The sequence below is a fragment of the Carassius auratus genome, chromosome 46 (assembly GCF_003368295.1).
Source record: "Carassius auratus strain Wakin chromosome 46, ASM336829v1, whole genome shotgun sequence".
Taxonomy (NCBI): Eukaryota; Metazoa; Chordata; class Actinopteri; order Cypriniformes; family Cyprinidae; genus Carassius; species Carassius auratus.
Genome location: NC_039288.1, coordinates 8004936 through 8019482, shown reverse-complemented (window position 1 = coordinate 8019482; position 14547 = coordinate 8004936). Strand labels below are relative to the sequence as shown.

The following is a 14547-nucleotide window of genomic DNA, read 5'->3' as shown; positions in this document are numbered from 1 at the left end:
AGATACAGCACTACAAACCAAGCACTTTTCAACTGAAGCCTAAAATAAAACCATGACAAGACGTGACAATGTAGTGGAGGATTCAAGTTCAGGCTTTATTTTATAGAGAGGTCAAAACAGGCAGGGTCAATCAACAGCAAACAGGTAAAATCCAGAATGAGACAAAAAGTAATCCGATAAACAGGCGAAAGTTGGGGCAGGCAAATGATAAGTAAACCAGGGAAAAGGTCCAAGTAAAGGCAAGGCAACTAGGAACCACAGGAACACTACAGCCTAACTATACTGAGCTCTGTGCATGTGTATAACCAGGCTTTAAATAGAGCTGATGAGATAATGAGATACAGGTGAAGGCAATTAACAACGATGAGTCCAGCAAAGGATTATGGGAAATGTAGGGAAATGTAAAAGTCAGAGGTGGAGACAAGGTGTGACAAGTACACAGCTACTTTTGAACAGCCATCAATGGAGTAAGATGCTTTTTGGCTAATTTGCTAATGCTAAGCAGTTTGCATGTTTTGGACAGGACTCGGGTTGAACAAAGGCATATTTGGTGAAGTTAATGGAGCAAAAGTAACACACTTCACAATTAACTTGCCTTTACTTTTTCATGCAAATATCTAAGATCATTAATATATCACTATCTACATTTAAAATGAAACTGTGATAGTATTACAGTTCAATGTGATAGTTCAATGTGAGCTTCACTGAAAGGCACAAGCTCCACTGGGAAGAAAGTCTTCAACATAACTAGCCACTGCTTTGGAAAGGTAGGTCATGCTCCCAAAACGGCCACTGGGGGAGCTGTCGTACATCAGCCTGCAGATGCCAGTCATGTGATCCTTCTCAAGAAGACTCTCATCAGCTCCCAGTTCTTTCTGCACAAACAGAATTCAGTTATTAGTGCTAATGAATTTCTTGACCAGTGCAGTTTCCTGTGCCACTGCGGGAGGAATGTTCTTAGTCTAGGCTAGGGAGTATTTTAGTGGACAAAAATCTATATAAGCTCAGAATGAGTAAAAAATATAAAATTTTCTCTGAATGTAAGATATTTTAAAGAAATATTTTGGAACATATACAGTAGTAGCTTCAATTGCTAATAACAGGCTACGGTTCTCAAAAAAAAATAAAAAAAAATAATTATATATATATATATATATATATATATATATATATATATTTAGATATATATATTAATTAAATGCCATATAATTGTCTTGTCACTTCATATGGTTTTCTTTTTAACATAAGAGCATATAACTTGAATGTGCAAGGATAACTGCTTTCAGTTATTTTTGCTACACAAAGACATTCCATTATGCTGCGTGATATTACACACTGGTATTGTTATCATATTATATTATATAATTATCATAATCATAAACACACTGTTTAGTAGCACAAAAAGCTTTGCGGTTTACTGCACCTTGTTATTTTTCTGTTTATTTACCTATAATGGCTAATGAATTGGAAGTCTTGCACATTCGCAGAAAGAAGCTTACTTTCGCATTGCAAAACAAGGTGTTTAAAGGACCCATGAATCTCCTCATGATAACCTGATCATTGTAGAACATGTGACTGGCCATTTGTACAATCCTCTCCACCTGAATGACCCCACCCAAACTCTGGATGTCCAACTCTGCCAACATGGTCAGGACCAGGATGGCCTCCACCAACAACTGCCGGTATTCAGGTTGAGATATCCGGTTCAGGACTGTTTCCACATGCACTGCAAACTTGATTTCACCGGGAGTCATCTAAAAATGGCACCTTTTTAATATAATTTTGTGAAATTAAAACTAAATGTCACTTAATTTTATCTCTTAAGATTTTTTACCTCTCGTGTGGTTGAGGATGGAAGCACAAAGCCCTCAATGGACAGCCCGTGACACTAAATTACAAGAAAGGGAAGTTATTTTAAAGTACAACCTTAATGAATAACCCAGCTTTGGCAATCCATATAAAGTGTCCCACACACCTTCTGCAGAATCTTCCAGACATTCTGATAGAAACCAAAAGGGACTCTGTTGAGAGCTCCATCAAGACGTCTGCGCCGAAGCCACTGGCCATGTCTGCTGTCACGCACCAACGTGGCTCCTAATGATCCTTGAAATGATTCAATGGATGGAAGTCTGTATCTCTGGAAAACAATCAGATTAATTACACCTAAAAGGAAAAAGCTCAAGCTTGGAAAAGAAGTTTGTTTGCTTCTGGTCCACTTACCCCTGATTCGATATTTCCAATATCCAGCGAATGAACTGACACAGCCTTAAGGACACAGAAAAGGACATGGTCTTTATCTACTGCCATTATACTGAAACATAACTGTCCTAAACCCAAGTCTTTTCTCACCAGTTTGATATCATCACCCTGTTTACTTGCAACTTTCACTTCAGGTCTGGTAGAGCTGGATTTGCTCTTGTCTTCGATATTGACATCACAGCTGACCACATTTCCTGTTGAGTGCACTGGCCCAAAAATAAAACTCATAAATATACAAATACACAGACTTCATGGGCGAGTATGATGTTGGCAATGGATTAATATATTTACCACTTTTTTGAACCCCAAACTCTTTGCCACTGAGAATGTGAACCAGCAGGTTCTTCATCTCAGATGGGCTCATGTTCATCAAACTCTCTGTAGCCTCCTCACCTAAAAAACAAAAAAGACTGATAAGATATAACATGATATGATGACTTGTGTGCTTTCAACCAGAGTACTAAAATAATATCAACTAGGCTTGCCAATTGATTAAAAAATGAATTGATTTAATGTTATTCCAATCTTATATACAACGCCGTTCAAAGTTTTGAGTTCAGAAAATAATGGTTGCATTACATTAATCATAATCATCATTATAATCATTCATTAATCATTAATCAAAAGCGAAATTTATGTTACAAAAAAAAAAGAAAAAAGAAAATGATCATAGTTTCCACAAAAATATTAAGCAGCACAACTGTTTTCAACATATTGGTAATAAGAAATTCACCAAATCAGCATATTAAAGGGATAGTTCACCCAAAAATTACAATTTGATGTTTATCTGCTTACCCCCAGGGCATCCAAGATGTAGGTGACTTTGTTTCTTTAGTAGAACACACATTATGATTTTTAACTCAAGTCGTTGCAGTCTCTCAGTCAAACATTGCATGGCTAATGGTAACAGAATCTATGAGAGTAAAAAAAACCTGCACAGACAAATCCCTATTAAACCCTGCTGCTCATAATTGAGGTTGTAGATAGAGCGTCAATGGTCCATTTGAGAGATAGGTGGCAGCAACACACGTATAAGTCTGCGATCCGCCATAATGCAAGAAGAAGAAGAAGAAGAATGCCTCACATGCTTGTTGCTGTGAAGCACGTTAACAAGAGTTCCAACAGTTCGGACATTGCGTGAATCAGAGGTAAAGAAATATATATCAATACTGTTCAGTTTCTTGCACAGACCGATCATTTTGTGTCTTTACACATCAATGTATCATCACAAGCCGCAGGGTTTAAAGCTGCGGTAGGGAACTTTTGACGCTCTAGCGGTAAATAAACAGAACTGCTTGCGTCTTGCGGAAGAACATTGTAGCCGGAACTACTTCTCTCTGTTTATGTCTATGAAGAATCACAACGGTACTGGGTTACTCCGCCGTGGTATCCCCGAAGCAATCTAAAATAATCGAATATAAACACTTATTATAGGTGCACCCTAGTGATTCCGGACAAGCTAAAAACACGGTTTGGAAAATGGATTCATGGTGTACTCGCTTATTATATAAATTTTTCTACATTTTGAACACAAACAAAGTTACGGAGCGCAGCTCTGATTGGTTCTTTTCTTACCGGGAGCGGAGTAATTTCTGCAAATGGCAATAGGACCACTGGGAGGAGCCAGAGGAGCTTGATTTTTTCACAGATTATCTGTCTCATATTCTACTGTCAGGACATAATGACAGGTTTAACAAATATGTAAAAAATATATTTTTACAAAAGTTACCTATTGCAGCTTTAATATGGATTTGTCTATGGATGTTTTTTTTACTCATAGATTCTGTTACCATTTGCCATGCATTGTATGACTGAAAGACTGCAACGACTGGAGCAAAAAATCATAATTTGTTTTTATACCGAAGAAACAAAGTCACTTACATCTTGGATCCACTGGGGGTAACCAAATAAACATCTAATTTTCATTTTTGGATGAACTATCCCTATAAGAGTGATTTCTGAAAAACTGTAAAACTGAAGACTGGAGTAATGGATACTGAAAATTCAGCTTTGCCATCACAGGAATATATTACATTTTATTAATGTTTCGTTTCTCACAATATTACAATTTTTACTGTATTTTTGATTTAGAAGCTTCTTTCAAAAACATAAAAAAAATCCTGCCAACCCCAAGCTTCTGAAAGGTAGTGTATATCAATATTTGATGAGAAATCCCTCAAATGAAGATAATTCAAAGATAACGTTACAGTAGATGAGTAAATCACTGAACAAAGTGACTTTAGAAGTCAATGTTGTTGTTGTTTTTTCATATCAATGACCATTTTTGAGCTGATCACTGGCTTCTTTTAATTACAGTATTTTTGAAGTTAACTCTAATAACTTACAGTCCTAATAAAACAGAATGAACAAAATAGTTTACTGCAAAAGTTAAGCATTTAATAAAGGAGTTTAATGAAACGGCAACTGAGATACCTGAACAGTCGAGGGACTGGGCAAGCTCTGTGACCATGACCTGAAGAATGAGACCAATTCGGAGGCGAAACATTTCACTGAAGATTTTTGGCTGGGTACGAATACTCATAGCCAGAAACACCATTATCTCCTGCCAGGAGCATACAAGAGTGTCAGTGGAATTCAAATGTACAAGGTTGAGATGTGGATCTGAGCTGCATCTCTAACCTGAGTGAGAACAGCGATGGTGAGGTTGTTCTCACTAGCTTCCTCGATCAGCCTTGCCAGCTTATCTGGGGGCATAGGGCTATACAGAGACAAAGATTGCATATGATGAGGTAAACCTAAATGTGAACATATGTATCTGTACTCACGCTGAAATCGTTTTCTCTCTTGGTTCAGGGGGAAGGCCAACTGTTAGATGTTTCTGATGAATAAGCAAATCTGAGCAGGCCTGTCAATGGTAAAAAATCTCTAATAACCACATTCAGAGAAAAATTAAGTTACATGCAGATACAGAAAATCTGCTACTCACAGCATCCAGCTCCTCTACTTTCTTGCGTAGCATCCCACAGATCATCCGGATGAGGCCCCAGTGTTTTAGGTTTCCTGCTCTTTCATACAAATCACTCAGTAGTTGTCTTACCGTCCAACCTTTCCCATGCATTTTGGTGTCCCAATCCATTCCCCTTATAAAAGAAATCCCAACATCATTCCATTTGAAAAACAATCCTCATCCTCCACAGTCACAGTACAGCTCTTTTCAAGGCACAGATATAACAAAACTCATTAAATGGTTTCGGCATTACTGACTTGTCTTTGAACAGGATATAGAGAATATCAGCCTGATCCTGCAAGTTTTGACTTTGTTTCAGCATCTGCACTAAGGCTGGGTAGTCAATCCCACCATTGAAATCTCTGGGCAGGTTTGTAGGTTGAGGGGCCTGTGTCTCAGATGCCTTTGCAGAAGAAAAAGTCATTACAGCTCTTTGTGAGATGTGGACACCTGCAATAGAGCCATTTTGAACAGTCCCAGATAGCAATTTTCCCATTGATTTTCTCCAGATACAGAATCTCCAGGAAACATTCAATAAAAAGATCTCTCTGAAATGAATGACAACTATTACAAACAGTGTTTTGAACTGTGAAAAAAGGCAAAGGTCCACCTGAATCCTTGGCAGCTTTAAAGATGGCATCAAATGGTACATGTTTTTGAATTAAGTCTCTTATGCTCACCAAGGCTGCATTCATTTGATCAAAAATACAGTGAAATATCATTACAGTTTAAACGAAGTGTTCATTTATTTTTAAATGTTTATATACATTTCTATCACCATAGATCTGTCTTGGAAGGTTTACACCTTTGGTTTCTCTGTGTAGAAATGTATAGGATTTTATTCATGGATTCTGACCATTTTGAAAGCAGAGACAGCCAGATGATTATTCAAATTATTGCTTAAATGTTCACAGTGCAAGCCTGCAGTTTAGTGTTATCTACCTTTTCTTTGCAATCCAGCAAATTAAGGTTTGGTGCCGGAGACTGGAAAAGTTTTGTTGGAAGGTACATATGCACATCTGCAAAGGAGGTCAGAATGAAATCATGAATTATTTCTGAGCGTTTGAAAAGGCGCCTGTTCTCTGAACAATGTCAAAATGACTGACTGTCTTTTTAAGAACTCACTGAGTATATTGAGCTCTCTGGCCTTGTGCACCAGAGACACCATCTCCTGAGTCTTTTTGACTGCTGCCCTGAAGCGGTTTAGGCCTCCTTTAGTGGCACTAATGGGAGTCTGTTGAGGAACTGCCAGTAGCTGGTCCAGATACACAGCCAGGTCATCCACCTCTACACACACATACACACACAATTAAATAAAAACCTCAGAGGAATGAGCGCGTTTTTTGTGAAGTAATTGAATATTTCACCACATGTGTCAATATATATAACTGACACAGCAGTTGCTGCTCCATCACAAAACTGCTTCTCAAGCCTCCATCCGCCCATGCAACTAAGCAAACTGTCCGACAGAGTGACTGTCAACTGCAGACCACATATTTCAACATAAAATGTCATGCAGAAAAAGCCAAAACTGCAAGTTAACAGCCAAAAAACCCTGGCAACTGACTTAACCATCTAAACAAAAAATCTTTCAAATTAAAGTCTTTATCAGACTAGTGGATTTTATCATTGTTTCAGAGGTTCTTTATGAATGAGACTCTTCAACGAAGTCAGATCCATCAACACAGGCAAGGCACATGCAAAGTAGAATGAAAAATATGTTTTCAGGATTTGATGAAAACTACAAGTGCACACTCAATATAATTAAGTGCACTACTCTTTTTTTGCAAAATTGAAATTCTGTCATCATTTACCCACCATCATGCTGTTCTGACTCTTAATTACATTCTCTGTATGTGGAACACAAAAGCAGACAATTTTTCATATTTTGAAAGTCAGTAGCAACAATGGACCCAATTGACTTTAATTGTATTTTTGAAAACATCCTGTGTTCCACAGAAGAAAGTAATTTATTTTTTATTTTAGGATGAATTATCCCTTTATGTTTTTTGTTTTTTCAAGAGAAAATCTCATAATACGTGCTGCTGACTGGTGGCTCACTCACCACAATCCATAAATGTAAGATGGGCACAACAGGAGGTGTCAAGAAAAGCAGAAAGTTTCCCAGTCTTAACCCTTGAAATGTAAAACTGATATGATTTTGGGCTGCCTTAGGTATGTGACAAATATTGAATGTGCTGACCGCTTTAAATACGTTACCTTGCTCCTCCAAAGTAACCGTCCTGTAGTTTTTTCAGGGTTGCCAAAACAGCAGGATCAATGTGCTTGTGATCGTCGGCTACAAAGGACAAAAACGAAATGAATCTCAGCTTTCAGAATGAGAAAGCTGCTGTGTGCACGTGGTGATGAGGACACTCACTGAGCATGTCGTGTGAAATTGGGAAAGTTACTGTGGGTCGGCCGGTCATCCTCCAGCGAGAGCAGAGGTAGGAGATGTCGATGCGGAGCATTTCCACAATCATGTGATTGTCCAGGGCCAGATAGAACTCATGATGGTCTACGAACTGAACATTCGATTAGGACCAAAACCAGCAACTGAGGGGATACTGAATGTTCGGATAGACTCTAACAGCAAATTTAAAATCATACACTCACGTACTTGAGGTGTGAAGGTAAATATGGTGTCGCGAATAATGTAGAATTTGGATGTTCCCAGCACACCAATTCGCCGGTACGGCCGTCCAGTCAATCGCAGTCTTTGGTTACGCCCTGAAAGAAAAAAATAATTATATATATATGTATATATGAATTGATATATATGAATAATGACACTACTGTCTTTTTAGAGCTGATTAAGAGCAGAATGTGTGTCATATCTGAAGACATTTGCAACATTTATTTCTGTGAAGCTGCTTTGAAACAAGTGCTATATAAATGATGGTGACTTGACTTCTGCCCTTGAATTCTGCCCTGAGCTCACCTAGTCTGGCATAGATGTGACTGAGGACTCTAGAGGGCTGAACTCGGATTGGGTGAACGTCCTCCGGGGTTTCTGAGTCAATTCCATGGCTCTGTAGGAGCTGTTTAATCTCGTCGCTTTCTGCCAGGATAGACACTGAAAGCATAAAAATGGACAACGGCCAGTGTAAATATGGTCAGATAGAATACTTATGTAATATGCAACATCAAACAGATTTCTAAATTGATTAAGCCAGATTTAGCTACTGTCAAACATAGGTCTTACCTTGAACCACAACATCAGGCTTGGGGACAGTAGAGAGATGTCTATTGAGAGGATCGATTTCACCAGGTGCTAAAAAACCCTATAAAATAAAAATCTAATATTATTTTATATATACAGGAACATGTTCTTTAGCTGATCATGATATGTTTGTCTCAGTTTCATAGCCGCAAAGTGTCAGTGTAGTGTTCATTTGTAGTTATTTACTAAATAATAGTGCCATAGTACCTTCAAAAGCTCTATTTTACCCATAAATGAGTGGTTTTGAGTAAGAATGAACTGAATTTATTTAATGAAAAATACAGTAAAAATCGTGTGGATTTTTTTCTTTTTATTTAAAAAATGTAAAATAACAATTTTCTATTTTCAAATAGGCATGCTGCATGATATGCAATTTTCTAGGGTTTTATTTGAAACAGAAACAAAAAAAAAACAATGAAAAATGTTTTATAAAAATATATAAATATATATATATAATAAATGCAAAAAATGTAATTCGCAATTGTTATGTTAAAGAGTTATTTCTACCTGATCTTACCCTTAAATATAATTTTGTTGACATAACATAATATATCTCAATAATTTTTCATTGTACAGTATATATGGTTTTGTTGCAGGGCATTCCCTGATTTTAATAATTGCATTGAACTGTGCTAATGAGATGAACAGGGTGAATGAGTGGAATTATGTGTTTCGTAAGGGATATTTAATGTGCAGTGTGGCCTCGGGTAACAGATTGATAAACACTACAGTACAGCATTACCATATCGGCCGATATTTGTGGAATTTATCGTACCTCTGCCAGCAGGTTACCCAATATGTACAGCGACTGGCCCCATTTCAGTGGACACTTGCCTCCTGGCACTCTCTCTACGGTGTGAGGGTTAACATACTCTTCTTCAACCTAGTTGAAATGACACATACAGGGTGAAAGTCCGTTTTTCTTTGGGAATAACCCACATAGAATAACTCGACCAGGAGTCTGGATTTAGGTGTTTCATCATAACAGTACAAAATCCAGTGCTTTAGTGTTGAGAGCAAAGTAACTAAGTGTGTCCAGGTTGTACCTTATCTGGAGGAACAGTGTAAAGCTCAGGGACCAATCGTAATCCATTCTTCCCTCTGATGAGAATGCTGTCTAAAGACTCTCTGTACTCCTGAACCTGAAAGAGAGGAACAAGCAAGGCATTGTTTTCTAAGGAATAGTTGGTTATTTATTGTCAATATAGTGAATTGTCTTTACCTGTTCTGGACTGTTGATAAAAACGCCATCCAGGATGAGGTATGTCCAGAACAGTGGCCATTCACACTCTATGTTCTCAAAGAGCTTCAGCTCTGATGACTCGTAGTGCAATCGATTAGGGTCCTTAGAAATGAATGAGCTTAAGAATAAGCTCCGAACACCCAAAAGACAACCACACATCTATGACATATTTCCTGATAAATTGTTCACGCTAGGTTTTACCTCTCGGGGAGTTTTATGTCCATCTCTAAGAAAGCGACAGCATCCGTATCTGCCCTGTGAGAAAGTACAGGGGCAAATAAACACAGTAAAATAAGGAGTTTGTCAGACTTAAAAAAATAAATGCACAGTTTGCATGTTTTTATTTAATTCATATCATTAAAAAAAAAAATTATGATAAATAATACTTAAAAATTAAATGAATCTGAATACATTTTTATACATATATTTAATTACATTGTATTACTGTGTATATGTATTAACTCAATTTCAAGTCTGAAGTTCAATTTTGTCTTAAAAATTCAATTTTTATACCTATTTAGAAAAAAAAGATTTCTTAAATTGTTTTAGTAGTCCAGCTTCACTTTCATGTATTCTATAACTCATGGAAATAGCTGTCGTGAAGACATTCATGAGACAAAACACAAGAAATATGTTAAAATGCTACACACAGACCTCAAGACTCTGTCAAGAGTAAAATCTGATAAAAAAAAAAAAAAGATTTACCAATACCCATATCTGAAGACACTGGTATTCACCTGAAGTTTTGAAATGATTTCTTCTTTGGTGATGTTAACAATGTTAATGTCCTCAACCGCAAATGCTGGATAAGAGATGATGGAAAGAACCCCAGCGTCCACCTCTTTGGATGTTGATGCCCTTGGCAGCATGGAGCTGAGAATAGACTTATGTAAAGGTTTCAGAAAGAGAAAAACATTTACTTCCAGGAGACATGAAGACCTCACAGTATGGATGCTGTCCTCCTATGTGTGACATCATAAATTCGTTTATTACTTGGCAGTGCTGAATGTCATCAGCTAAAGAGTGTACGACGGACTCTGGGCCGCCCTTGGCACCAAAAAGATTCAGTCCATCCAAGGCCTCCAGAGCTGCCTGAATAAACATGCATTAACAATAGGTCATATTATTTTATCCCATGGAGATCAGTTATGTGACACTTTGACATGTGATACCAATTCTTAAAGCTGCAGTAGGTAACTTTTGTAAAAAATATATTTTTTACATATTTGTTAAACCTGTCATTATGTCCTGACAGTAGAATATGAGACAGATAATCTGTGAAAAAATCAAGCTCCTTTGGCTCCTCCCAGTGTTCCTACTGCCATTTGCAGAAGTACATCGCTCCCGTTAAGAAACAACCAATCAGAGATGCGCTCCGTAACTTTGTTTGTGTTCAAAATGTAGAAAAATGTATATAATAAGCGAGTACACCATGAATCCATTTTCCAAACCGTGTTTTTAGCCTGTCCTGAATCACTAGGGTGCACCTATAATAAGTGTTTATATTCGGACTATTTTAGATTGCTTCGGGGGTACCGCGGCGGAGTAACCCAGTACCTTTGTGATTCTTCATAGACATAAACAGAGAGAAGTAGTTCCGGCTACGATGTTCTTCCGCAAGACGCAAGCAGTTCTGTTTATTAACCACTAGAGCGTCAAAAGTTACCAACTGCAGCTTTAACTGACTGTGCAATTTATCACTAAAAATTTAAATATTTTACCTTTGCCATTCCAATAGAGCTGGCATTTATCTCAGGGATCCCTGTGTTGGTCTTGTCTCCTCGTTCCCACATTCCAAAATCCTTTGAACCATTTAAAGTCTTAATATTCATGGAAAACCTGTGTCGAAAGTCTTTCTGTGTCTGAACAGGATTGTGGTGCTTACCGCCACTTTGTACGCAGACTCAATGTAAAAGATCAGATTCTGGACAACATCGACCTCATCACGTGTGTAAACAATTTTCAGCCCTAATCCACACAAGAACATGGTTCAGAGACACTTTATTCAATTAATGCACTCTGAATCCATTGCGTGCTGCAAACACTAGTGTTACTTTACTTTAAAAGTTCAGTTCAACCTGATGCTGTCATTTGGGCCAGAAAGAGCAGGAAGATGGAGGTAGCGTCCACCTGTAGATGTCCCCACTCCTGATCACCAACTACAGTCGCACAAGTTCCTGTATGGTACTTCGCATGAAGGCAATCTTTGGTGTTTTTGCTGTACTTGAACTTCTCCACCTTATCAAGCTGACAAATAAACACAGGCTCAGTTATTATACAAAAAGTTTCTGGCTGGTTCATATGCAACATCCTCCCTGAACATATGGTATGCGGTTTATCTCTACCTGTCTCATCATACACTGCAGTAGTCCTCGCATGAGTTTGACCACACTCTACAGGATGAGAAGAGACAGAGAACAAGAGAGAGAGAAAGAGAGCAGTGAGCTTTGGCCGTGACCTTATCCTCTCCATCTGCTATGACCATGAAAGAAACACGAGTCAAATGATTTGCCCTCTGACATTTTCCATGGTCTCCCAGACACAAACACTAATGAGCAGAAAATATGAAATGTCTGGGACATGAGCAGACATGGCCTCTGATGCCCTTTGACAAAATTGCATGGTTTTGTTTGCAGCTGATCTCACTATGCATGAACCAACCTGCTCCAGTTCATAGGCTTTGGCTTTGTCTTCATCTCTGTCTGCATTCTTCCTGTAGGCCAGACTCAGAGCCCACACAGACAGGATGCTGTACACATTGTCTCTAACCCAGGCGTGAAGTGACGTCTCATCTCCTAGGAGCAACCCTGTCACCGGATCCTGCAAAATATCATAAGGAAACATATATACCTCACCATCCTGAGGGTCTGCCATACTCAAATCAACTATATTTAGTATATGTGACCATTTAAAGTGACACCAATGGCCTGGCATGTGACATTTAAAGCATATGACACTTTGAAATTAAATTTTTACCTAAATTAAACTTTTTAAAATAACTTTTTAAATTCGTAATTGTACATTAACACAACCTTGTTGCATTAAATAATGCATGATAAAATTCTTCAAATAATTAATTCCATAAAATATTCTCAAATGGTATTCTCAACTCACAACTCCCTTGTGAAAAAGGGCTGTGTTTAATTGTATTGAATGTTCACTTGTAGTGTACTTCAAATCTTTAAAATATTTTTAAATGTACTTGCAGGTAACTGATTATTACTGAAATACAAGGAAGAAGTATACTTTCATGACTATTTTTAATAACACGTTAAAAGGACAGCCCCCCCCCCCCCACCCTCCCCCAATATGAAAATACTGTCATCATCATTGTCACACCTGTAAGAGTTTCTACAGTGGAACACAAAAGGAGATATTTTGAAGAATGCTGGTTACTAAACTGTTTCAGCTCCCATTGACTTCCATTGTATGGACGAAAATACAATGGAAATCAACTGTTTGGTTATCAACATCCTTCAAAATATCTTCTATTGTGTTCAACAGAGGAAATAGAAGAGTACAGGTTTGGAATGACACAAGGGTGTGTAAATGATCAAATGTTATAGTGTACTGTCCCTTTAAGTGCACTTAAACTGAATTATAAGTATGATTTTAATAATCTTTTGACATGCTTTGAGGAAGTACACTTCTAAATACTAAAGCACACTGTAGTGTGTTACTCAGTATTACATTTAAAGTTAATATATTTTAAATGTACAAGCTTAATTACAATTACACTGAAGTATATTTTAGTTTGCCATAAATGTTTGTCAGTATATTCAGCAGTACACTTTTAATCACTCATTTCAAAGATATCATAATTATAAACGTACATATTAAAATGTAAAAAGCAGTATTAAATTCAACTAATTCCGTTTAATTAATAACTATAATTAATAACCATATTACATTTTAATTTAATCGCAAAAATATGTCATTAAATGTCTGAAAACATTACATCCAGTTTTAACTTTAAGTGTATTATTTGCATTCTTAAAAGTATGCTAAAGTGTAAGCCTACTTCTTTTCACAAGACTAATCTATTGATTTGTTAATCAATAGATGTCAACACAGCAAGAATATGTGTGTTTATGTCTGTAATGTTTATTTTTGTACTGGCTGTTCCCTTATAATCGGTGAAAGTGAGATGATTCAGGCTCACCTGGTGACAGAGGATTGTCTGTTGCAACATTCTGGCATAGTTGTCCAGTTTCACTCCGGAATTACTGCGGCTTCTCATTTTGCTTGTTTCGTAAATGCTGCTATGGTTCTATCTCACTAGCAGTGTGGACTTGGCTTAGCTGCTGGTGGGCAAGTATCAAATACCGTACATGTGAGGCAGGCAAATGTCAAAGCCTTAAGGACAGGTTGTTCAGTGGTATTCTATTACATCAGACGATGTAACTGCTGTTGAGGCGCACCCTGTCTTGTATTAACAGGTGCAGTTTCCATCAAAATCATTCATATGAAGTAAAATAGAATACATTTTTTAAATTAACGAGATGCCATATCTGTATATTGTCCCAACGATTCAACATGCTTGTTACTTACAAAATGAATCAGTCTATTTAGCCAACAACATGATTGTTAGTCTGATATCTATACAATACTTCAATAACCAAGAAGTTATAATGAGCAACTACTATTTAGATGCTACTGACATGCAGTCTGTTTTTGATGAAGAGGAGTCTAGTGGAATCCACCATTGGTCATCTCAGTGCAATACACAACAATGATGTTTGAATTGGTGTTTGTTTGAACTATTTAATGATTAAACAGACACAGTCACTTGTTAACACCTACTGGCCATGTAAAAAACTACATGGTGAACTAATTATCAGCATACTATCTGTG

General features: G+C 37.3%; 1 protein-coding gene across 3 annotated transcripts; it reads right to left on the bottom strand.

Moving 5' to 3' along the window:
• Positions 1-74: 74 nt before the first annotated feature.
• Positions 75-14019, bottom strand: phka1b (phosphorylase kinase, alpha 1b (muscle)). 3 transcript variants are annotated; one of them, XM_026234552.1, is made up of 32 exons: positions 13856-14019; positions 12355-12513; positions 12039-12086; positions 11772-11940; positions 11579-11661; positions 11415-11495; positions 10687-10785; positions 10431-10577; positions 9895-9948; positions 9673-9795; positions 9497-9592; positions 9226-9333; positions 8433-8511; positions 8169-8303; positions 7848-7957; positions 7608-7752; positions 7448-7526; positions 7293-7363; positions 6353-6514; positions 6170-6246; positions 5485-5630; positions 5207-5360; positions 5046-5125; positions 4900-4978; positions 4693-4822; positions 2551-2652; positions 2350-2465; positions 2221-2265; positions 1976-2137; positions 1835-1888; positions 1554-1754; positions 75-871 (listed from the first exon to the last, which is right to left on the bottom strand). In XM_026234552.1, the coding sequence occupies exons 1-32, from the start codon at positions 13931-13933 to the stop codon at positions 830-832; spliced, it is 3414 nt and encodes a 1137-aa protein (XP_026090337.1). In that variant the 5' UTR covers positions 13934-14019; the 3' UTR covers positions 75-829. The 3 variants fall into 3 exon arrangements, with proteins under 3 accessions (XP_026090337.1, XP_026090336.1, XP_026090338.1); XM_026234551.1 differs by having other exon boundaries at positions 75-875; positions 13856-14018; XM_026234553.1 differs by lacking the exons at positions 12039-12086; positions 12355-12513; positions 13856-14019 and having other exon boundaries at positions 75-875; positions 11753-11883.
• Between the last annotated feature and the right edge of the window lie 528 nt (positions 14020-14547).